Genomic DNA, 27,118 nt, shown 5'->3' with positions numbered 1-27,118 from the left:
AATTTGTTTAGATTTCTGAAGGAAGAGATCCAAATAATAAGAGTAGCAATTAATAACGTAACAAACAGTAACAGTGAAAAGGAACTTCACTGTAAATAAGTTTTAGAATTAACAAGTCAGTTATGGTTAATTCAAAAGGTTACCACAACTGAATTGTCTTGCTCAGCTGAAGAATCCTGTCCCAGTGATACAAGTTGTAAACCACTGTGCGTGTCGAATTGCGATGATTACCACAACTGAATTGTCTTGCTCAACTGAAGTGTCCTGTCCCACTGGTACAAGTGGTAAACCACTGTGCGTTTCGAATTGTGATGGTTACCACAACTTATAAGATGATTGATTTCCTAACGTCCCTTGTTGTGTAGGATAGTCAATTGAATGACCTATTTATTGGTATATTGAAATTTTTATTTAAGGGAAAATATCATGTTTATTAAACTGTAAATTAACCCACATTCAAGTTCAGCGCAAAGGTTGATTGTATAGAAACTTTGGACCATATTTCTAAGTATATTTTTGGAGTGTTTCATGAACTAGAACATAATATCTTTTAGCGAATACAACAGAACACAAACACTATTATATATCACGAAGTAGACCACAAATTCTCAGTCGAAACCTCGCGCAAACGTATTACCCTTGATTAAAGATTTTCTCAGAAAACTGAATTTCAGGCTCTCATTGTACATTGGTTGAAAATGTTGGATAGGAGCTGGCACGCAAGTATTCTAGACGGGTACTCAATCCTCTCAGTGTTTCAAACTGTCTGTCCCTCTTCTGTTTCTGCTGTGATACAAGCTGTACGTTTCGCAATCTAAAAAAGGAATAAAGTTTTTACTACCAAGAGCACTCGCAAAAAAATTTCCAGGGGTAATGTTCCAAACTTTTTTTTCGATGGTAACAAGGGTTGAGGCTTAGTATAAAAAAAACTGTCTACCAAAAAAAAAAGAAAAAAAAACATCTCCTTGAATCTTGATAATTTTAATCTGTTTGCAATTTTTTCTTCTAGGGAGAGGGGGTTGGATGTTTTAGCTGCTCCTCAATATCTGCCTCTCTTCAATAGATATTAATTGAACAGCCCGTGAATTAAAATCCACTCTATGCCTTTTTGTAGAGTTGCGTTTCTATTTTGTATTACACATAAGATATTTGGTACATTGATTCAAACTTGAAAATTGATTAAGATCAAGGTAAAAAATCAAAATTTCGAACTATATATAAGTGAATTTAAAAATTGCAACATACATCATGCTTATTAAAAAACTGACAACGATCACCCTGAAACAAAGTCATGGTCATAGTAATTATTCTTCTTCAAATGGAATATTGTATTCTATATAGTCAGGCTAACGGAAAGACTCTGAGCTAAGCCTCCAGGGCTCTACAGACTGTCCATCAATTTTTGCGTTGCTAACTTTAACAGGTTCATCTTTCTGCTAAATCTTCTTCTAACTCAAATCTTACCCATAACGAGAACAAATGTTTTCTTAGTCTCGTTTTGTCTATATCTATAATCTTTCAGTGATGTTTTTGGTCTCGAATTAAATACATTTGTATTAAGCTAAATTTTCTGCAAATTCTGTTTCCATAAGGAATGATTTAAATTCAGTTAATTTGACTCTAAATATCAATAGCAGAAAATTTTCATTTAAATATGTTTTTTGGTCAATAAAATATTGATTCAAATGTGGTTTACACTTAACTAAATCGGATTTATCCTTTAAGTCAGTAAAACAAAAATTCTTTTACTGATGTTTTCTGTCAACAAAATTAAACTCGGTTTATATGGAATTAATGCTCACCTAAATCCGGTCGGATTATTCCAACAAACAATAAAACATTTTTCTTGTACTTTCGCTTTCTAAAATTTCCTGTGTTACAAAAGTGTCGTTGACTCAAAATCTGATGAAAAAATGTGTCGTGCCAAAGAAATCTCTGGTAAACTTTTTGTCTAAATGCTGTTTTAGGACTACAATAATCGACTTGAAGCATAATGCTATTTTGAAAATAGTTCCATTTTTTGTGGGAACACATTAAAAGTTGCTGTGATCACTAAATGAAGTTTCTTTCTTCCTAACTTTAAGTAATCCACAAAGCACCGAAGAAGCTGTAACAATCACTCTTTTGTCTCTCTGTCTTTCTGTCTGCCACCTATTGGTGAGGTTATGTTTGAGCTCTTTCCGAAAGTTATTCTTCCGTTTCCCATCTCTCGCTTCATGGCCTTAACTTGCTATTAGAAAGAGCGTTGCTGAAAGTTTTTTTTGGTCTGATCTAATATGTTGTGAGCGAAAATTCTATCATTTGCCCCTGCTTGCCTTTCAACGAGCGTGTTCGAACCGTTTAAAATCCGCATCTAAGGTTTTAAGACCTCATAGTGTTTACAAACATTTGAGAGTAGGATCAGACTGCTTTCACTTTTTGCTCAAATCACTTTTCTTTATAGTGACCCACTTTCCATACAAAGCTGGTTTAAAAAGAAGAAGAGCATTGGAGGGTAATATGATTAAAACGAATGTATGTCTTTGCTAACTTCAGTAAAACTTGTTTCAGTAAAGGGAAAGAACCATTACGACTTTCAATTATAACTATAAATATAATTTAAATTAATTTATATATGCTAGAGGGCTGTTTTGTATCCACATACAAATATACCAAAAATACAGATTAAAAACAAATTAGGTGTATTCACTCTATATGTACCTTCGAGAAAGGAAGAGTGTCGTTTTGATAAGTTCTGAGATCAAGAACCTATTTCATCTGTTAAGTTTGTGTTACACATTGGGCTTATGTAGAGACGGGATCCTTCATTTCCATTGATGCTTATAATGAAAAAAAAAATCACCAATGCAACAGCACAAACACAGAAATAAACACACACCGTAAAAAAAAAAGTCAAAATAAAAATCCATATAAACAAAAAAGAAAGACAAAAGGAGAAAGGAAGACTGTTTTCCTAATTTAGTAATTAATATAGATCAGTACTTGAACGATGCCTTAACCCTGCTCATCCATCCAATTACATAGGTCAAGCAGCATAATCATACACAATCAATAAATTATAGTTTTGACGTTTCAAGTGATCGAGAAAATTTATTGTTTTCAGGAATTGGAGAAATCTCACCCTACCCCTGGAATAAATTCCGCTTTTAATGTTTGTATGAAATTCACCACTCAAAGCTTCATTATATACAAATTTCGAAACAGTTAATTTTCAATTGGTTTTTGAAGAACTCTTCTCTCAGGCTCTGGAGTCTTCTTCTTCCATGAAAGAAGATTCAGAAGATGTCTAGCACCACTCTCTTTAAGTTGGTGCTGTCCAACGTTTTTGCCTTCGGTTTAGTACAGAACAATGCAAGAAAACTTACCTATGTCTTAGCACTTTTTTATGGTTTTTATCTTTTTCAGCGTGCTCCTTCTCTAAGGCTACAAGTCGCTCCCTTAATGAATTAATTTCATTCTTCAAGACTTCAGAATTATTCAGTATATCTTTTTGCTTTTGAAGCAATGTTTGCAGAATAGTGTACTTTTTTTGCAGTTCAGCAAGTTTAACATTTTGCTAAAAAAAAGACAATTTATATTTTCCAATTCACATTTCAAACTGAAGAGTTTGGCACTTGTTAAAACCATGGCTTCCACCTTTTGATTATGGTTTGAACCAGGAGCGTAGCTCCAGCATTTTTATTAGGGGGGGGGGGTAACAGGGGTCCACATCCGGAGAGTCAAGGGCGTGGAATATATAATAATTTTTTCTCCAATTTAGTAGGGGATACCGCCCCCTCCTTCTTGCACCCCCAAATGACGCCTTTGGTTTGAACCTAGTAAAGAAAGAACCTATGAAACATAGTAACCAAAATTTTAAAAGCACATTATGAAAAACACTATGTAAGTTCGAAAAAACTGTCATTTGCGGTTGATTCAGGAATGGTAGCTATGATTTCGAATAATTTTAATGAGACAATTTTAATGCAAAAACAGTAGAAATTTCAAAAGATACCTTGAAAACCCTCAAAAATGGTGTCGAGGGAACCCACTTTTTTCATGGGTACCGCTTTTATGTCATCTTTTTTTGCCGTTAGCAGGATAGTGGATCATCATAGAGAGCTGTTTAAAGACCCATTTGAAAGGAAATTGTCATACCTTGTGTCTTTTATGAGTATTAAAAGCGTATTATTAAAAATATTTCGTTTTTTGTACAAAACTGCATCTTCATACACAAGAGGACGGAAATGTGTATTTTTTGACAAAATGTATAATATCATGATAACACATGATATAGTAAAGATAAACCTGAAAGAAACTGTAAACCTGGCAATGAAGAATGTTTCGTATCCAAGTACAGTTCATCGTTCTTACTTATATAATAGCCTAAGAGTTCCATACTTACTTGCCCTTGCTCCTTTTTGGTCTTGCCATAATTAGAAAGCAAGTTCATTTCCTTCACTTTAAATTTTTAAAGTATTCAATGGAACTTCCAACTTGGACAAGTAACTCTTTTCTGCAAAGAAAGTATCATTTGGTAAACCCAGCAGAAGTTATTGAGAAGCGTATTTGTGATTTCACTACCGAACGCCAGAAGTCTTCCCGTCTTCGGTCATTTCTGTTTGTCGCTTGGTTGTAGTTGTCAAAGTTGGTTTATATTTCTGTTGTCTCTTTTTTTTCTTTTCTTGATTTTTACTCTGTATTTTTCTGGGCTTTTTGCCCGTTTTTTTGTGATGGGTTATAAATAAAATGATGATGATGATGATGAATATAGCACACAAATATTTTAAAAAGTTTTTCTCTGGGACCTAGCGTCATATTTGAGTGACACTGCTGCTTTATATCATGGGGCTCGTCCCTTACTGTGTGTGATTTAAAAAAGACCTGAAGTATCTTCCAATGTAGGGCCATCTATAGTATCTATATAAATAAAAATATACTGTCTGTTGTCTGTCACTAAGTATGACGTCAATATATATATAAGAAAGCTTTCATTTTAATACATGGCGTCATATTCAATATGACGTCTTATCTTCTATATATATATATAGACGTCTTATCTATATCTATCTATCTATATATATAAAAATAAGTTGTCTGTCTGTGGATGTGTGGATGGGTCAGGTGACGTCACCTGAAAAAACTGGATCAGGTGACGTCAAAACTGAAAAAACTAAAAAAAGGCAAAAACTACAAAAAAAACTAAAAACTAATAAAAAAAATAAAAAAGCTAAAAAACTAAAAAAACTATAAAGGTAAAAACCAATAAAAAACTAAAAAAAAAACTGAAAAAACTAAAAAAAGGCAAAAACTACAAAAAAAAACTAAAAACTAATAAAAAAAGTAAAAAAGCTAAAAAACTAAAAAAACTAAAAAAACTAAAAAAAGGTAAAAAACTAAAAAAAATAAAAAATAAAAAACTAAAAAAAAGGAAAAAACTGAAAAATAAGCTAAAATAAAGGTAAAAACCAATAAAAAACTAAAAAGAAAAAAAGGAAAAAACTAATAAATGACGACACTCAAAGAGAAAGCGACCAGGACAAAAGGAATGTTCGATTAGCAATCAACAAAGCACCGGGACACAGGGAGTATAAATGACGACCAGGACATAAGTAAAAAAAAAAAACTATCTATATATATAAAAATAAGTTGTCAAACTAAAAAAAGGCAAAAACTACAAAAAAAACTAAAAACTAATAAAAAAGCTAAAAAACTAAAAAAACTAAAAAAAAGGCAAAAACTACAAAAAAAACTAAAAACTAATAAAAAAAATAAAAAAGCTAAAAAACTGAAAAAACTAAAAAAACTAAAAAAAGGTAAAAAACTAAAAAAACTAAAAACTAAAAAAAACTAAAAAAGGAAAAAACTGAAAAATAAGCTAAAATAAAGGTAAAAACCAATAAAAAACTAAAAAAAAACTGAAAAAACTAAAAAAAGGCAAAAACTACAAAAAAACTAAAAACTAATAAAAAAGTAAAAAAGCTAAAAAACTAAAAAAACTAAAAAAACTAAAAAAACTAAAAAAAGGTAAAAAACTAAAAAAAATAAAAAATAAAAAAAAACTAAAAAAAAAGGAAAAAACTGAGAAATAAGCTAACATAAAGGTAAAAACCAATAAAAACTAAAAAGAAAAAAAGGAAAAAACTAAAAAAAATTTTCATCTAAAAAACTAAAAAAAACTAAAAAAGGTAAAAACTAAAAGAACTAAAAAAGAAAAAAATAAATGACGACACTCAAAGAGAAAGCGACCAGGACAAAAGGAATGTTCGATTAGCAATCAACAAAGCACCGGGACATAGGGAGTATAAATGACGACCAGGACATAAGTAAAAAAAAAATTAACAAAACTAAAAAGAAGGTAAAAACTACAAAAAAACTAAAAAGAAAAAAAAACTAAAAACTAATAAAAAAACTAAAAAATCTAAAAACCTAAATAAACTAAAAAAGAAAAAAAAAGGAAAAAAATAAAAAGAAAAAAAAACTAAAAACTAATAAAAAAACTAAAAAATCTAAAAATCTAAATAAGCTAAAAAAGAAAAAAAAAGGAAAAAAATAAAGGAGAAAAACAAAACTAAAAAACGAATGTATATACAGACCGGGACACCGGGATACAAATGACGACCGGGACACAGGGAATATAAATGACGACCGGGACACAGGGACACAACTACAACGGGGACACCGGAGGAAACAGGGGGATGTAAATGACGACCGGGACACCGGGACAGGGAATGGTCGATTAGCAATCACCATCAACAAAGCTCAAGGGCAATCATTAGAATCATGAGGTATAGATCTGAATACAGATTGTTTTCCCATGGACCATTATATGTTGCATGTTCAAGAGTCGGTAAACCTGACAATCTATTTATATGCAAAGACAATGGGACAGCAAAGAATGTTGTATATTCGCAAGTTTTACGTAGTTAAAACCATATATATATATATCTATCTATATTCACAGGTGGGACATAGGGACACAACTACAATGGCGCGTAACTATTATGGCGCGTAACGACTTACGCGCGCGGGGGGGCTTGGGGGGGGCGCGAAGCGCCCCCACCAACTAGGTGTTGGGGTGGCGCGAAGCGCCACCCCAACAGCTAGTCTATATATATAAAAATAAGTTGTCTGTCTGTGGATCTGTGGATCAGGTGACGTCATGTTTCTGTGTCGGCTGACGTCATGTTTTCGACTGACGAAATTACGAAATTACATTGGGACACAAATGACGACCAGGACACCGGCACATAGGGAATATAAATGACGACCGGGACACTCAAAGAGAAAGCGACCGGGACACAAGGAATGTTCAATTAGCAATCACCATCAACAAAACACCGTCAACAAACCATCACAAATGACGACCGGGACACAGGGAGTATAAATGACGACCAGGACATAAGTAAAAAAAAAACTAAAAAAAAAGGTAAAAACTACAAAAAAACTAAAAAGAAAAAAACAAACTAAAAAATAAAAAAAAACTAAAAAAGCTAAAAAACTAAAAAAACTAAAAAATAAAAAAAACTAAAAAAAGGAAACAAAAAGAAAAATAAAGGAGAAAAACAAAACTAAAAAAATAAAAATAAAAAAAAAACTAAAAAGAAAAAAGAAAAAAAAACTAAAAAAACTAAAAAAATGTAATAACCAAAAAAAAACTAAAAAGAAAAAAAGGGGAAAAATACAAAAATTTATTTCATCATTTACCATTTCAAAAACGAATGTATATACAGACTAGGTGTTGGGGTGGCGCGAAGCGCCACCCCAACAGCTAGTATGTATATAAATAAGTCGTATGTGTGTTATGTCTGTCGAGTGACGTCATGTTAGTGTGTCGACTGACGTCATGTTTGTCGACTAACGTCATTATAAGGATTGAGCTGTATGACGTCATGAAGTTGTTTGTCAACTGATGAAATTACAGACCGGGACACAAATGACGACCGGGACACAGGGAATATAAATGACGACCGGGACACTCGAAATTACAGACTGGAACACCGGGACACAAATCACGACCGGGACACAGGGAATATAAATGACGACCGGGACACAAGGACGGGACACCGGGACACAGGGAATATAAATGACGACCGGGACACTCAAAGAGATATTACAAACTGGGACACCGGGACACAAATGACGACCGGGACACAGGGAATATAAATGACGACCGGGACACAGGGACACAACTACAACGGGGACGCCGGGGGGGGGGCACAGGGGGATATATAAATGACGACGGGGACACAGGGAATGTTCGATTAGCAATCACCATCAACAAAGCTCAAGGGCAATCATTAGAATAATGAGGTATAGATCTGAATACGGATTGTTTTTCCCGTGGACTATTATATGTTGCATGTTCAAGAGTCAGTAAACCTGACAATCTATTTATATGCACAGACAATGGGACAGCGAAGAATGTTGTATATTTGCAAGTTTTACGTAGTCAAAAACATACGTAAAAAAAACAATACGTAATATATATATATATATATATCATGAAAAGAGAAATCACCAATGCAACAGCACAAACACAAAAAAAAAGAAAAAAGAGAGACAGAAGGAGAAAAGGAAGACTGTTTTCCTAAATTAGTGATTAATATAGACCAGCACTTGAATGAGGCCTTAACCCTACTCATCCATACAATCACATAGGTCAAACAGCATAGCCACACACAATCAACCATAAAGAATAATCCATGGACAGGCAGTCATGTCGTCAATAAGTATAAGTCGTCATTTACCAAACAATAGAAAAAATAATATAGACAAATAATTCAGAGTCAACACCCAACATAAGGGCTCATCAGGAGAATACACTGGCCTATATAGGGTTTCGCCACTCTAAATTCTCTACCCAGCACAGTGTTGTGGCTACCACAGAATATCCATGGCATCCCCGCGTCAGGTATCACCCCCAAAATACATGCCCATGAAAGAAAAAAAAACAGCAAATGTAAAACAACCAAGTAAAACCAAAACAAGCTTATCGTGTTAATATATCCCTCCCTTTAGCAACAATAGGTAAACTAAATATTATAAATTTTACCAAATCACAAATATTAACACATTGCAAAAAACCTGAATGGACTAAACAATTATAGAATTCATCTTTACCATGTGGCTAATTTTTAAGAAAATCCGCTCAATTAGAAACACAATTCAAAATAAATGGCTCTGCGACAACATTTCTCGAACCTCCGAAATTAGTTGAAAATTTCTTTAAGTATTTCTAGATAATTCTTTTGATATTTATTTAAAAGTTCGTTATAATGAAAACTAAATTTTTTAAATTGCCAAGTTAATTTATTTGCAGAAAAACCTCTTGATATCAATTTTTGGCTTAAGATTTTACATCTATTTTTAAAATCAATATAATTACTACAAATCCTTGCATAACGAAGTAACTGTGAGAAAAACGCTGAATATGTGATATTTGAGTGTATATTACTTTCAGGGAATGGAAAACTAATCACTTCAAAATCAAAATCATCCGTTTTATTATACATTTTAAAACTTAATTTATTATTATCACAAATATTAATATTTAAATCTAAGAAATGATCTTCATGATCAGCGCCATGACTAGGCTCAAGAATAAGCTCTGATGGATATATATTTTTAGAAATATCAATGAAATCCTTACAATTTAAGACCAAAATATCATCTAAATATCTTTTATTATTTGACAAAGCATGTTTTAAATTAATTGGATTATTCTTATCCATCATATATTTATATTCTAGTTGACTTAAAAACAAGTCAGCTATAAATGGGCTGGCATTCCCCCCCATGGGAATTCCCACAATTTGCTTGTACAAATCACCCCCAAATCTTATATAAGTATTGTATAAAACAAATTCCAATAACTCAAAAATCATATCCAAGCTGTAACATCTCAAGTTAACTGTAATATTAAAGCAATTTGTCCATATAGCTTTTTTATTATAAATATCTATTTTTAAGAACCTTTTACTAGATAAGAGGAAAGATTTCTTGATAACAGTTTTTAAATTATCAAACACAACATTAAGTGAAAAATTAGTATACATTGTCGCAAAATCGAAAGACTCAATTCTTTTAGCTGAAACCCTTGTTAAAGAATCTATCACCTGCAGTGAATTATTAACACTCCAATATGGATTAAAATTCGAAAATTTTTTAATACCAGAACAATAGGTTTTAAGTTTATTTACAATTTCCTTTAAAATTAAAGAAAGGTCAGTAGCAGCAATGCCGGTTGGACATTTAGCTGCTCCAGCAATAAACCGTGGTTTAGGGGGATTCTTATGAAATTTTACAGTCCAATATAGGAAAGGGAACTTTTTATCATTGTCATTTATTTTAATATTAAAATTTTTAAAAAGTATTTCTTCAGTCTTTTCAATTAAATTCTTATCCTCTATATTTACCTTTTCGTAAACATTAGTTGTGCATAACTCCCTTTTTAAGATATCACAATACAGCTTCTGACAAATTATGGCAAAAATATTATTAGCTTTATCCACTGGCACAATTACAAATTCATTCTTTAGATTAGCAATTGCTTGTTTAATCTTCACATTATAAAATAATGATTTAGTGTTACTATTTTTTAAGTTAGAATATATTTTATTTCTTATTCTACTAATAATTAAATTCTTCCAACTTTGAAAACTCTCTTTATTTTTATTCTCTTTCTTACACCACTTATCAATAAATAAATCAAAATCATTTTCCAAGCCATCAAGAACACTCGATGGTTTCAGATGATGAGAAAGACTGAAATTAGCCCCTTTATTCATTATAATTTGAAGATCATCTTGCTTTATTATTGACAAGTCCCCTGTTATAACATGTTTGTAAGTAGGATTTACAAATGGACCAAGTTGCTTACAATTACAAACCGGTTTCCAATTTATATCACTATCTAGTCTTTTTATTATTAAATTATAATTAAAAATAATTTGCCCAATAGTTTTTGAAAATTTATAAGTTAAAACTGGACTATCATTATAATTCAAATTACTAGGAAGGGCCTGTTTCACATGCCGCTGATTTAAAATTTCTGGTAAATTAATATCTTGAATCTGCTTACAAGTAAAATTAATAGGTAAATATAATCTGTTATCCTTATTACTAATCTTATCGAACTTTTTCTTTTTGAAGTAAATTTCGTTTTAGTTAGAATGCAAATTGTATCACATATTACTTTAAAATTATAATCAAGAGCTGTATTATTCTTAACAATCCAGAAAAGTTTGATTAAATTCCTCTTGGATAAATTATTTAGACATTTTATTACAGAAATCATACCCCTAGATTCAAGTAGCTGGCATAGATCTATAGAAAGCATATGTACATCTAATTCATTTTTTCTATTATTTTTCCTATGTCCTCTCGATCGTTTTTTACGTTTAGTAGGACAAGTAAAAGAAGGATGGTCCATAAAACCATCAATACATTTAACAACAACATGAGACATGTCACCATATTTTGCTACACGATCATTTAGCCCAAAAGGATAAGCTGTACCAAGAGTATGGATCCAGAAATCCTCCTGTTTACGTAGTCTATTATTCTTCTCTTCTTTATTTAAATTTTCTAATTCTAAATTTTCTAAAATTGTGACAGTTATATCTGATATGGAACATTTACCATTATTACAATGTTGAACTAGATAGTTATTAGTTTTTTCATTATTAACTGTTGTCTTATGTCCAGAAAATCTTTTATATATATTATTAGTTGTTTCCCCCACATATTGTAGGCAGCATTTATTACATTCTAATAGGTAAATTACATTGGTTGTTCTACAATTAACATTACCACGTAACTTGCATGCAAAATTTTTATTATACAATGTACTCTTAACAGAAGTCCGTGGGACAAAATGATCTTGGCAAAGAAAACAACGACTTTTACACTTACTAACTTTCAAAAAATCGTTTCGAGTTCCGAGGCTAATATTTGTGTTTTGTTGCATAAAAAGTTATTGAAAATAAATCCAAAACAAACCAACATCCAAATCAAAATCCAACAATCAAAGTCCAAAAAACATGCCAAGGTCAATAGGTCAATAGGTCAATAAATACATAAACAAAAACATGAAAGAACATGAAATTTGCATAAGTGCCATCTCACCAATAATTAACAATATCAGGTTAAAAACCTGGACCAGGGTAAAGGTCTGTCGGGGAGAAAACTAAAAAAAAAAATTTTCTCCACCAGCACTGGATCCAACCTGGAATAATATCATGAAAAGACAAATCACCAATGCAACAGCACAAACACACACAAAAAACAGAGAGATAGAAAGAGAAAAGGAAGACTGTTTTCCTAAATTAGTGATTAATATAGACCAGCACTTGAATGAGGCCTTAACCCTACTCATCCATACAATCACATAGGTCAAACAGCATAGCCACACACAGTCAACCATAAAGAATAATCCATGGACAGGCAGTCATGTCGTCAATAAGTATAAGTCGTCATTTACCAAACAATAGAAAAAATAATATAGACAAATAATTCAGAGGCAACACCCAACATAAGGGCTCATCAGGAGAATACACTGGCCTATATAGGGTTTCGCCACTCTAAATTCTCTACCCAGCACTAATATGGCGCGTAGCGACTTACGCGCGCGGGGGGGGGGGCTTGGGGGGTGCGAAGCGCCACTCCAACAGCTAGCCTTCTATATATATTTATACTAGCTGTTGGGGAGGCGCTTCGCGCCACCCCAGCACCTAGTTGGTGGGGGGCACTTCGCGCCCCCCAAGCGCCCCCGCGCGCGTAAGTCGTTACGCGCCATATTAGTCACGCGCCATTGTAGTTGTATCCCTGTGTCCCACCTGTGAATATATATATATATATATATATATATATATATCATGAAAAGAGAAATCACCAATGCAACAGCACAAACACAAAAAAAAGAAAAAAAAAGAAAAAAAAAAAAAAAAAGAGACAGAAGGAGAAAACATAAAGTCGCGTAACCGTTACATCAAAGTAGATACCCAGTGGGTTGTTCCATATTCACCTTTATTATCGAAAACTTACAATGCGCGCATTTACGTGAAATATTTTAATTCAGTAAGGGCAATCAAATACATTTGTAAATACGTCAACAAAGGCAGCGACATGGCAGTTTTTGTCTTGCAGTCCGAAATCAGTGATATCGATGAAGTCTTGCAATATCAGGCTGGGAGATACATAAGCAGTAATAAAGCTGTGTCGTATTCTTTCATTTCCGATACATGAACGAAGTCCAGCTGTTGTTCACTTAGTGGTATATTTACAGAATAGTCAACGTGTTTAATTTTCGGAATCCAACGTGCAACAAAGAGCCCTGAATCCACCGGACACAACGTTAACTGCTTTCCTCACGTTATGTCAGAATGATTCTTTTGCAAAAAAATTGCAGTATTCTAAAGTACCTGCGTATTACACGTGGAATGCTAATAAAAAATCATTTGAACGTCGAAAACGGGGTGAGTCGGTCGACAGCCAACCTAACATCTTCAAAGAAACCACGATAGGAAGAATCCACACCATTCACCCCAATCAAGATGAATGTTTCTTTCTCCGCCTGCTTTTGGTTAATTTACCCCGCCCGACGTCCTGTGAGCATTTGAGAACTGTAAACGGGACTATACATGACACTTATCGTAGTGCATGCCACGCTCTGAATTTATTGGAGAATGACCAACACTGGGATGATTGCATCAATGACGAATGCAAAACGTCAACACCAAGTCAAATTCGTGCATTGTTTGGAATCATATTGACAACTTGCTATCCTTCATCTCCTACAGAGTTATGGGAGAAATACAAATCGCAAATGGACGAGGATATATTCCATCGAATACGGCTAGACAGGTCAAATATGACCTTGGACTTTACAGCAGAAATTTATAACTGCACTTTAGTTATGATTGAAGATTTGTGCTTATCTATGCCAAACAAACTTCTCAAGCATTTGGGAATGCCTTCACCTAATCGTACTGCTGATAATTCTACATATGTAGAATTGGATCGTGAACAAAGTTACAACACGATTGATTTATTGTCGCATGTACAAAAAAATATTTCTATGTTAACTTTTGAACAAAAAGGCATTTATAATCAGATAATGCATTATGTCTATAACCAAGTTGGAAAAATCTTCTGCTTGGATGTGCCAGGAAGTACTGGTAAAACGTTTCCAATTACATTGCTTCTGGCATTAACTTGATCCAAAAATGATATAGTGTTGGCCCTTGCGTCGTCCGGAATAGCCACAACGTTGCTGCCTGGTGGGAGAACTGCTCATTCCGCTTTGAAATTGCCTCTGAATATGCAATCTACAGAAACTCCCACGTGCAACATTTCCAAATCATCTGGGATGGGTAAAGTATTGCAGCAATGCAAACTTATTATTTGGGACGAGTGCACAATGGCGCACAGAAAATTGCTCGAGGCTCTCGAGCGATCATTGCAAGATTTACTTGCGGAAGATTTCATGCAAACATTACCTATTATTCCTTGATCAACACCTGAGGATGAAATAAATGCTTGCCTGAAAAATTCTTATTTATGGGATCATTAAAATTAACTATAAATATGCGTGACCGATTGAAAAGCGATCACTCTGGTGAAACATTTTCAATTCAATTGCTGACAATTGGAAACGGAATGTTCCCAGTTGACTCAATTTCAGGACGTATACAACTGCCTCCTGAATTCTTTTATTAGTGACGTCAAAAAGTGATTTGGCTGAAAAGGTGTTTCCGAATAGTCTAACCAATTATAAAAATCATAAATGGCTAAGTGAACGAGCGATTCTGGCAGCCAAGAACAAAGTCGTCCACGAAATCAACAATATTATTCTGACCAAGATTCGAGACCAGGCAGTCATTTACAAGTCAGTCGACACAGTTCTGGAATCAAATGAAGCAGTTAATTATCCATCAGAATTTTTAAATTCCCTGGATCTTCCAGGGTTTCCACCACACGTGCTACAACTAAAGATAGGCGTACCAATAATACTGTTGCGAAATATTAACCCACCAGAGCTTTGCAATGGCACTCGACTTGCCGTAAAAAAAAAAAAAAAACAACAATGGAAAACGTAATAGAGGCAACAATCTTTACAGGGCCTTCCGAGGGTGAGGCTGTTGTTGTTACTCGCATTCCCAGGATTCCAACGGACCTGCCTTTTTAATTTAAAAGATTGCAATTCCCAATTCGATTAGCATTTTCAATCACCATCAACAAAGATTGTTTTTCCCATGGAAAATTATATATTGCATGTTCTAGAGTCGGTAAACCGGACAATCTGTTTATATGCACAGACAATGGGACAGCGAAGAATTTTGTATATCCACAAGTTTTACGCAGTTAAAAATTAGCACCTTGTATACCTGTTGCTTTAGGGGGGGGGGGCTTAGGCTTGCGGCTCAGAGAGAAATTACCAAAAGAAAGCGTGTCGATGTATTACAAGAGCAACGCGAAACCTGGCTTGCGGCTGAAAGAGAAAGTAAAAAAAGAATGCGTGTCGAGGAATTACCAGAGTATATAATAGGAATTACCAGTTGTATATCCGCAAGTTTTACGCAGTTAAAAATTAGCACCTTGCACACGTGGTGCTGGGGCATGTTCCGGAAAAAAAACTTAAAAAATAAAGAAGAAAAATAAAATAAAAAAAGGAAGAAAAAAAAAAAAAAAAGGTAAACAACTAAAAAAAAACTAAAAAAAGTGGATAATAATATATAATAATAAAATAAAAATAAAGCTAGTAAGGTATAAGAATATTCGACAAGAGTTTAAAAATTTTACGGAATGTTTGGAGAAAGTGGTGGTACAAGGCAGATTGCAGGTATTAATGACATGGTTGAATTCAATCATAACTCCGAATGTAATTTCATTAGAAGTTGGCTTGCATTATTTGGCTATGATTCGATGCAAAAAAAAATAATAAAGAACCGCAAATAAAAATTGAAAATTCGTTAATAAAGCACAAGAGACCATTTAAAAGACAATCCTAGGCTCTCTCAAATTAGCTGCTGTAATGGCAGTCAAATGTATCTATTGAAATATCAACTGCATCAATGAGCAATTCTAGTGGCTTCTACCAAAGAGGTAAAAAGAGAGTTACTGTTCTATGCTTCTATTTTAAAAAGTATGCTATTGTTTGATTGGTCTCTTTTACGCCTCATCCCCCTCCCAAAAGAAGTTCTATCCGAAGGCTATCGGAAAGTTGATTTTGTTTTAGGAAATACTTGAGACTACCCCATCCACTTACAATAAGATTCCATGGCTCTCCTACATAATAGCTGATGTGTAAGTGTAAACCTTTTTACATAATTGTGTCAAGCCTCAAATGAATCAGTTTGTTGAACTGAAGGTTAATATGAATGTGTACATCAACAGTTTATTTTATTTAGGCTACATGCATCGAATGCGCCGTGGAACCACTGCGCTGTCACGTAGTTTTAGCCCGATGTCAAGGTGCCCTAAAAAGTTTTTCAATAATTCTGAATCGACTGGCTATGACATAATTTCCACTCAGTCAGATTTTGCTCTTTGGCTTAAACTTGCTGTTTTGCGCCACATTGTACTGGCTGAAAACCCCACTTTGACGTGGTTCAATCTCTGTCGCTTCTTAATAAGGGTGCAATAATTTTCAATTTGAATAGAAATTTGCCAGATATTCTAGGGTCATGTGTTTGATGAGATCACTCCCAAAAAGCCAACAACGAATAAAGACGAATTTATAATTACCGGTCCTCCCCTGAAAAAAAGAAATTTCATATTTTCATAGAATGAGGCTTGACACATCTGCAATAGGGTTTTCTGAGTCTAATTTGATGGTTTAAGTTTCATCTAGATTATTCCCCCTTTTGGCGATGATTACCCTCCTTTTCTAAAATAAGTCAAAATTTCTCAGATTCAAAATTCTGGTGATTAACTTAAAGAATTTTGCAAATTTAGATTCACCCTGGAAAGTAAATTCTTTTTGTAAATATAGTATTATCGTAGTTTTTTTTTGGGGGGGGAGGGTTGGCTACTATTAGCGGAAGTGCTCCTTATTCATAGTTTATCGCTTTGGGCTGCTAGATTTGTGGATACTTTTACCCTTTTTCTTATACTACAAATCAAATTCAAAACTTAAGTAAATTTTGTTTTACCAAATGTTTACAACAATACACATTTTGATTGTGGCAGGTAATGGTGCCATAGTGGTAAAAACTATTAAGGTCAGGTAGGTTTATAGTTAGAGTAGGAGAAAAGAGCGTTTATTATATTTAGCACGTTTAAAGCCCCTTAATTTATTGCCTTTGATTTGGTTAATACATCTAGTCCTTTTTATTCTTACACTACTCTTAGGAGTAGTGTAAAGAGTCATGTGTACACTTGTTTGGCTAAATGCAGAATTACAGAATGAACGTGGTTTTAAACAAAAGTAAATTCCGGTTTCTGTAAATAATTGTCATAAAAGAAGTGATTGTTGCCATTGTTGCAAAAATAACTGGGCGATCAACATCCTGATTGTTAGATTAGGCCTGCTGTATGACCAACTTTTTACTCCTTTGGCTTATAAAGCTATAGCCAGACGTCTTAATAAGTCCGAGACGCAAAAGGAGCTCAGTTTCAACAAACCAAATTAACCAATTTTTAATAGCAAATGAGACTCTAAGTTCAATAAACTTTTGCGACGTAAATACTGTTTTTGGCAAGTAATGATGTCCCAATGACCGATATTAAATTTTTTATCGACTAGTAACAATTATATAACAATTATTTTGGTACATACGCTTCTCAACTTGATGTAGCATAACCTTTCTAACAATTGGACAAGTATATAGTTGTTTTGCTAATGACCAAGTCAATAAGTTGAGCAAGTGCTCATTCAAATGAAAATCTAGAAGCTTACAAAAATACATGACAAGAAATTTGACTGTGGTGAGTTACTGTATCTCTGTGGTAAGAAAATATTCTTGGAAATGTTTCAAGTTAGAAAATCAAACGCTTGGCAAACTGAGGAATCAGTTTTTCCAATACGAGCCAGATCACTCCAAAAATTCTCAAATCATGTAGTGTCTTCAATAATCAATTGTATACCAGAACTATTACACCAGAGTAGATTAAATTTTAAATTACTTCCGTTTTTTTCTTTCCATCTCACCTTTATTTTCCACTTCTATTCCATCCTCTTAGGGGTTTATCTCTTTGTAGCCACTTTCCAGCAGCTCTGAGGGATGGTATCCATAACAAGGTATTCATCCCAAAAGAAATGGGAACTTCTTAGGGTGTAAAGAGGGAGGCTTTGAAGAGATTGGGATGGAGGAGGAGTATAAGTAGCTGTGTTGGCCTCATGCGGCCTGGTGCTGCAGTGAGCTGTTAGTAATAATCTTATCTCCTTTATCTGACAGTTCGTTACCTGTGATCCCTGAATATCTCGGGACCCACGGCAGTGTAGCACGGTTAGCGTTAGTTGCTAGTCTGTTTAATGCTTCATTGCACTTCAATTCCCCCTTTTCTCTGATTTTAAGGTTCTCAAGAGTCTTAAGGCATGCTTAGTTACCATGTAAGATGCGTATACTCTTTCCTTTACTTGTGGTCCCAGTCTCTTAGCTGCTTGTTCTAAGCCCCAAGTGGCCCCAGTCTCTTAGCTGCTTGTTCTAAGCCAAAAATTTCAGCCTGGATAACTGTTGCAAATTCCCCTAAGTGATAACTCGTAAGATTTAAGTAGAACAAAGCCTTTTACGATAACTGTCCTCTTCTCTGAAAGTATGATGGACAGTGGAAGTGATATCTGATTGCATGAATTAGTTAAATAGAAGCTTAAAAAATGAGTAAATAATTTCTGAGACCACACTGGCTAATCACGACAAAACAAAATCAACGCATTTTTGAATCAACGCATGTTTTGATTTTGGCTCTCCGCAGAGGAATAACTAAAACGAAATTTGCATATTTTTTTTTTGGCTAAATGGCTTTCTCATAGTTTTGATTGAATGATTTTGGGAAAAAAAGAGCGGGGGAGGAAGCCTAGTTGCCCTCCGATTTTTCGGCTACTTAAAAAGGCAACTAGAATTTTCAATTTTTTACGAATGTTTTTATTAGTAAAAGATATACGTAACTTATAAATTAGCTTACGTAACGAACTTTTGCATTCTCATGTTTTTATTACATATATGAGAGGGGTCACCCCCTCGTCAGTACATCGCTCTTTACACTAAAGCTTAAATTGTGTCCCGATTAAGATTGACCCTTGAATCACAAAAACCGTAGAATAAATAGTTGAAATTACTAAAAATACTGTAGCGTAAAGAGTGAAGTATTAGGAGGAGGTGAGCCTCTCATACGCGTAATAATTTCTGTTCATTTTAATTTTTAATGTTGCTCCTTACTTCCAGTTGAAAAAACTTTTTCATATTTATTTTTTCATTGTTTTTTTCTTAATAATGCTAGAAAATCCTGCGCTCCCTTCATGGAAATTTTCTTCCCCCATGACAAATTCCTCGATGGAAAGTTTCCCCAACATATCCCCCTCTTCTCAGCCCCTCCCCCCAACCAAAAAATCCCCCTGAAAACATCTGTACACTTCCCAATAACCATTACTATATATAAGCACTGGTCAAAGTTTGTAACTTGTAGCCCCTCCCACGGGGACTGTGGGGGAGTAAGTCATCCCCAAAGACATAGTTATAAGATTTTTTACTACGCTGAATCAAATGACTAACTCAGAATTTTGATCCGTTGACTTTGGAAAAATAATTAGTGTGGGAGGGGGCCTAGGTGCCCTCCAATTTTTTGGTCACTTAAAAAGGGCACTAGAGCTTTTCATTTCCGTTAGAATGAGCCCTCTTGCAATATTCTAGAACTATTGGGTCGATACAATCACACCTGGGGAAAAAAAGCAAAAAAAAACCAAACAAATAAACACGCATCCGTGATCTGCCTTCTGGCAAAAAATACAAAATTCCACATTTTTGTAGATAGGAGTTTGAAACTTCTACAATAGGATTCTCTTATATGCTGAATCTGATGATGTGATTTCCGTTAAGATTGTATGACTTTTAGGGGATGTTTCCCCCTATTTTCTAAAATAAGCTTCTACAATAGGATTCTCTGATATGCTGAATCTGATGATGTGATTTCCGTTAAGATTGTATAACTTTTAGGGGGTTTTTCCCCCTATTTTCTAAAATAAGGCAAAATTTCTCAGGCTCGTAACTTTTGATAGGTAAGACTAAACTTAATAAAACTTATATATTTAAAATCAAAATTAAAATGCGATTCTTTTGATGTAGCTATTGATATCAAAATTCCATTTTTTAGAGTTTTGGTTACCATTGAGTCGGGTCGCTCCTTACTACAGTTCGTTACCACGAACTGTTTGATTTTTAATTGCTAATCGCTTACCAGGTATGGTGTTATTCTATTAGGTTTCAAAATATGATTTTGTGGATGGATATAAAAACGATGGGTATTAATAAGTTCATTATAAATGGGACTTAAATAGGTTTCAACAGTATCTCTAGTGAGGGAGACCTTTTGCTGAATGGGCTTTTTCATTTCAACTGCCTCCGTGAAAACTTGCATGAGACCTTTAACGGGGGCAATAATGGAGGCGTTCAAATATCAGTCAGGTTGTCAAAATAGCATAGATACTGTATTTTAGAAAGGATATTAAGTTTGTTGTTTTTGGGTACCATTGAAAAAGACAATGTCAATACAAAACAACAAGAAATTAATATAAAAAGACTTTTTTCGCAGAACAAGTTTTTCAAAGAAAAGTAAAGGGCTACATTAAACTAAAATGAACAGATATAAAGTTAAATAATTTTCTAACATGAAACTACCACAAATCACCATCAATGCATAAATGAAGCCCAAAACGAACGGAAATTACAAAAAATAGCCGAGTAAAGCCGAGGACAACTCAGAACGAGCAGGAACTAAGATGAGTAGGACTGACAACCCCATGCCTTCTAAAGACTAACACATAATATTCATTTTACCTAAAACAAAACAAATTTTTGATATTTTCCCTTTTTTAACTTCAATAAATCTAGAATTTATAAAGACTTTTAGCAATGATTACCAGTATATATATATGAAACTGTCAATACACATTCATTTTTTGTTGTTTTTTCAGTAATCTTTGTTATCTATACCTTCATTCAATTTATATTTTCATTCAAGAAGTTATGTAAATGGAAAGGCAGTGTGGTCTAAGAAATTAATTGTTAAATAATGGAATTTTTATTTACATCTCCATAAAGATACCAAGAATAATATCTATGAACTCTATGAGCTTTTTATATGACGAAATCGCACATTTATTTTAGAGGGAAAGTTCAACAGAGATGCAAAGTAAAAACCTATACAAAATGCCCCCAATTTAACAAAAAAAATTGCAACGACATCTACGGTTTTGTCGCCTGGGTTGGACAAAGATAATTTTGTAAGTTTTATTGTGTATATTTTTGAAAACGAAAAAAAAAAAAAAAAAAAACACAAAGTTTTTTCGGATGAAAGTAAAAACCGAAGTTGAAAATTAAAATGAGCAGAATTAGGCCTACTGGTTTGCAGTTTATGCAAAATATGTTTATTAACTGCTTCAAATAAACTGACTCGTGATATTTCCTTTTTTTAGAATTCTGAAAAAACTAGCACTTTACTGAAAATTAAGCTTGCTTGTATTTTTTAAAAGAATTAAAATTGTATTGAAAAATTTGTTGATTTCATGGCCGGTAACATACTACTAAGTGCTTTATAAATTAGTCGTGTATTTTCTTCAGGCTACTTAAGGATCTTTCTGTTCCTAGTAGAATTCTCCAAAAAAGGGGAAATATAACGAGTCAGTTTATTTGAAACAGTTTTTAAAAATATGTTGCATAAACTGCAAAGCAGTAATTTCGCTCGTTTTTACTTTCAACTTCTTTCTTTACTTTCATCATAAAAACCTCATTTTTTCTGAATTAATTTATCACACTGACATACGTTTTGCTTCAAGCTGTACATGGCTTATTTACAAAAAGTCACTTTAAATTTGATTTACTTAAATAGTTACAGAATTTTTGGAGACTCAAAATTTTATTTGACGCTCAGACCGCTAATTGACCTTCAAAAGATGTAGGGGTCGCACTTTCATTGCCCCTGCCTTGAATGGAACCAAACAAGTAGACTCAATAAGTATTCGCGTAGATGATGAAAATTTTATTCTAAAGTAAGAAGAAGGGTAATAGAAAGCAAGAGAGACAGAGACAGAGCGAGAGAGGGACAAACAGAGAGAACTAAATGGGGAATAAGAAGAATAGTTAGCTACTAACCAATGAATTACTACCAGAAAATATACGCTCAAACTTCTCACACAATGATTCAAGGTTTTCCATCTTTATTTGTTTGTTTCCTGGGCAACCGAATTAAAGACAAGAAATAGCTAGTGAACAGTATATTGACTCATCCATTCAAGCATCTGTTGTTAGTCGAGGCGTCACGTAGGGAGAGAAGGACTCCCACAATTTTTTCAGCCAGTCGGTAAAAATGTTTTAGTTGGTTAAATAGTTTCACAAAGTACCGGCATTGCATTGGCTCAATTTTTTTATTTAATAAGTAAATGAACTGATGGCAATAAGTGACGTAAAACCAATGAAAGAAGATCAGTCCGTGTCAACCATAAACATACAGAAATAAATTAATACCAATATTACCCAATTCAGAGAACTGGGACAAAAAATCAAACTTTAGTGTAAAAGTAAGTGATTGAATAATATTTCTTCGTTTTAAGTTTTCATGTTGGGTAGCGTTCTAGGGCCAAACTTTGAGCAGGCTGTCTCTGAACGGGGTGGACGGGTGCGAGGATGTCGTAAGGAAAGACTTAAGGGAACTTCTTAGGAGGGTATAAATAGATTGGGATTGCGGAGGAGCTTGCTCAGCTGTATTTGCTTCAGGCAAGTTGGTGTTGTTGCTGGTGTATTTGCTTCAGGGAGTTGTTAGTAGTCAATAGCGGAAATTTTAAGTTTTAATGTTGCTCTTTGCCCTCAGTTAGAAAAAAAGCGGTTTTTGAAATTTATTTGTGATCGTTTTTCACAATGAAGAGAAATCTGCCACCCTCTTACTAAAAAATACCCCTCGAAAATTCCTCCATCAGTTTTTCCCGCGTAAAGCCCCCCGAAAAAAATTTCCTCAGACGGCTCCATCCTCACTGAAAATTCTCCCTTCCATCTTCGCTGAAATGTTCTATGGACGATTCTCCTTGGAAGCCCTTTCTCTCAATTGAAAAAAAAAACAGTTTTTTTTTTTTATCAAATTCGAATTATTCTTCCAACCATGGCAGAAACATACCCACTCCCCACTCTGTGGAAAAAATTCCCCGAAATACCCCACCTCAATAGAAGTTTTCGATTGGAAATACCCCCAGGGAGAATTTTTCCCACGGAAAATCTCCCCCCTCTTCAAAGAAAAATACATTCAGAAAATTTCTTCCTCGCAAAAAATTCTTCCTTGCGGGAAACTCTCCCCTGGAAACTATCCTCCTCACAGAAAATTCTCCCAGTAAAAAATCTTGTCCCTCAGTAATTCTCTCGTCCCAAAAATGTCTGTATATTTCTCAATAATAGTTATTATATAACAACAGTGAGCAAGCTTCATAGTTTACAGCACTTTCCCCGGGGGCTGTGAAGGCGTCATGTAATTTCCTGAGATATAGTTATTAGACTTTCCAACTACAGTGAAGAAAATGGCTGTCTTAAAATTTAAATCATATGTCTTTGGTGAAAAAGGGAGTGGGAAGGGGGGGGGGGGCTAATTACCCACTAATCTTTTTGGTCACTTAAATTGGGCTCATTAACTTTTTATTTCTGTTAAGTGAGCTCTTTTCCGATTTTGTAGAACTGTAGTTTAATATGATCATCCCAGGAAAAAAACAACAACAAAAACAAATAAACACGCATCCATGCTTTAATTCAAGTTATATCCCAAGTATGAAATTAAATGGAAAACTGAGCTGCTCTCCAAAGGAGGATCAGCAGATTAATGTTGACCAGGAGGATTGAAGTATGACAGAACGACAGAACGGACACTGGACCGCTGACTCTCCCTATGAATGCAGCTCTGTATTTTAGTAGTTCATAGATATCAGATAACATCTTTAGGTGTGGCAGCAACAATATCCTAAAGTAGTTTTTTTCTTGCTTTTCATCTGCTGAGAGCTGCTATGTCGTATCTGCAAAAAAAAGCTCCGAGAATGACGGAACAAAAGCTCTGTACAGTCACACATTAAAACGTATGTGTGATAATGGAATAATTCTTCTTTTATTCAGTGTCCACACTAAACATGGCAAACCATAACTTTCAACCAAGGAGACCCCTTTGAAATAGACAAGGGGATGCTATAACACCTAATACAGACAAATAAACCTAGGCTAAACCATGAAACAGCATAGCTGAACATGGCAAACCACAAATTATGGTTATCTTCGAAATATGTCCTCAGCAGTTTTGATGTCACTCACACAAAACATCTTCAAAGAATTGAGGATCTTCACTAGCTTTGCTAGTAACCGGGGCCTATTTTCATGTGCTTCATATAATTCTTTCCAGTCCTGTTCACTGTTTGCTGCTATAGTCACATACCCATTATGCCTTATAATACCTCACCCTGGGTTGTATTTGACATCAGCCACACACTTCAGGGACGCAATCGCTTTGGAGGACCCCACTAAGCGGAAAGAAAAATCCAACAAATTTCTCACCCAGGCCCTTATCCCAACGGAAGAAACAGTGAGCTTGGCAAGTGATGGGTCAACCTGGATGCGCCTAATCTCATCATTTTTACTTTTAACCACTATGGAGCTTCACTTACTTATCACTTCGTGAACATTCCAAGTTTCCCTGGTCACATCTAGATTTCAGACTAAGTAGCATTTATGCAGAATTCCTTAGAACTCATTGTGAGGAATTTCTACCTCTCGTCCTATCACAGGAAATTTTAAAAGGGGAAGAACAAATCTTGAAGGAATGAAGCCTCTTTTTGGCCAATTTCTCGCTCTTCTCTCTGTCCCACGAAATACAAACTTGGGAAAATTTGAATATCTTTCAGTTCTAAATTTACCAGTGCAGTATATTAACCTTGGATAAACTGGATAGCTTCTCTGTAATATCCAACAAAGCTACAAGGAATGCTGGTTCCTTGTTCTCAAATTTGATAAGGGAATTGGGTAACGAGATTTTGATCCAACTAGAAGAAGTTCCACGTAGGAAATTAAAACTCGACGTGTCTTATCAGGAGCAGATGACACTATCAGTCAATTTGAGACTTGGAATACCTATCACTATCAGTCAGTCAATCTATCTATTATCAGTCATCTATTTCAGTCAAAGAAGACGATTTTGGATTAATCAAAGGAAATCTATTCCACTTTTCAAAAAACCAATTATTTAGGAATAAGAGGCCCTAGTGAGGGGAAAAAAGATTAAACCATAAGAATTTAAAGTTTGTGATAAAAATTTTTCTAGTATTTCTAGCTTAAACACCCATTTGAGAGTTCATACTGGAAAAAAACCCATACCTGCAAGAACCGCAGTAAAGTATTTTCTCCAATTTCTAAGTCATGCAAACACACTCCAACTTCGTACTGGAGAAAAGCCTCGTACCTGCATTTTCTGTACTAAATTATTTTCTCAGAAAGTTTCGTTATACCCTATCCCATAATGCCTACTTTATACCCTATCCCACTCGTAGGATATCTGGCCTGAGTATCTTGACGACCTGGATCCGCTTAAACTATTTTGATTTAGCACAATATTAGCAGTAATGGTAGTAGCAGTAGAAGTAGCAGCAACAGTGGTAGTAATATCGATAGCTCTGGAAGTTTCAGCTTCATGACCTAGGCTACTTCTGGGATATTGCTAATACACCTCTTTGATAACTCACATTTCGATTCAGTACGAAACTTCCCTCATCGTTCTTTGAAAATTTAACTAATGTCCTTTGAATTAGCAATAGTATTAGTCACTAGTCATAGTAGCTGAAGTAAAAGCAGGAGCATCAGGAGTAGTATTAGTGATAGCAATAGTAGCATTAGTAGTTAGCAGTAACAGTGTTCACATTGTGCCTTTTGGGTCTAGCTCAACATTCCCTTCTCATACCCTCATAGTTTCAGTTTGATATTTAAGCTGTTTCCACGATATTACTAATAGTTGATAGCCTGATTGCACATAATGTCTTTTGATTTAGTCAACATCCACTTGTTGGAGCCTTTGGCCCATGCTGTCGTTAGATAGATGTCCTTTTCTCTTTCTTTGGTTCTTTGAATAATCCCCCTTTTTTTGCTTGTAATCGTTAATTTTCTCTCAATAGTAATAATGGCAGTTACTTATCAATTTGTGAACATTCCATGTTTCCCTGGTCACATCCATATTTCACACTAAGTAGCATTTACCATGCAGAAATCCTTAGAACTCATTAAGAGGAAATTAAACCTCTCGTCCTATCACAGGAAATTTTAAAAGAGGAAGAACAAATCTTGAAGGAATGAAACCTCTTTTTGGCCAATTTCTCGCTCTTCTCTCTGTCCTGCAAAATATAAACTTGGGAAAATTTGAATACCTTTCAGTTTTAAATTACCAATGCCATAATGCCAGTACATTTATTTTGGATAGAGGGGATAGCTTCTCTGTAATGTCCAACGAAGCTACAAGGAATGCTGGTTCGTTAGTTTCAAATTTGGTAATGGAATTGGGTAACGAGACTTTGATCCAACTAGAAGAAGTTCCACGCAAGAAATTAAAAATCGACGTGTCTTATCAGGAACAGATGACCCTATCAGTCAATTTGAGACATGGACTGCACCTATCACTATGGGTCAAGATGAAATTTAAGTTGAAGAAGACGATTTTGGATTACCTAATAATCAGAGAAAATCTATTCCGCTTCTCGAAAAACCAATTATTTAGGAAAAAGAGGCCCTAGTGAGGGAAAAAAAGAATGAACCATATAAATTTAAGGTTTGTGCTAAAGAATTTTCTAATATTTCTAGCGTAAACGCCCATATGAGAGTTCATACTGGAGAAAAATCCCATACCTGCAAGAAATGCAGTAAAGTATTTTCTCTAATTTCTAATTCATACAAACAAATGAGCCAATGTGCTACTTGTA

The 27,118-nt window shown here is 34.4% G+C and overlaps 1 protein-coding gene across 1 annotated transcript; it reads right to left on the bottom strand.

Moving 5' to 3' along the window:
- Window positions 1–388: 388 nt before the first annotated feature.
- Window positions 389–22,428, bottom strand: LOC136043974 (uncharacterized). The gene is made up of 3 exons (XM_065729056.1): window positions 22,290–22,428; window positions 3,366–3,556; window positions 389–814 (listed from the first exon to the last, which is right to left on the bottom strand). The coding sequence occupies exons 1-3, from the start codon at window positions 22,350–22,352 to the stop codon at window positions 679–681; spliced, it is 390 nt and encodes a 129-aa protein (XP_065585128.1). The 5' UTR covers window positions 22,353–22,428; the 3' UTR covers window positions 389–678.
- Between the last annotated feature and the right edge of the window lie 4,690 nt (window positions 22,429–27,118).

This window comes from Artemia franciscana, chromosome 2 (genome assembly GCF_032884065.1).
Source record: "Artemia franciscana chromosome 2, ASM3288406v1, whole genome shotgun sequence".
Lineage (NCBI taxonomy): Eukaryota > Metazoa > Arthropoda > Branchiopoda > Anostraca > Artemiidae > Artemia > Artemia franciscana.
Note: the sequence above shows the minus strand (reverse complement) of the source record. Positions and strands in the feature narration are given on the sequence as shown.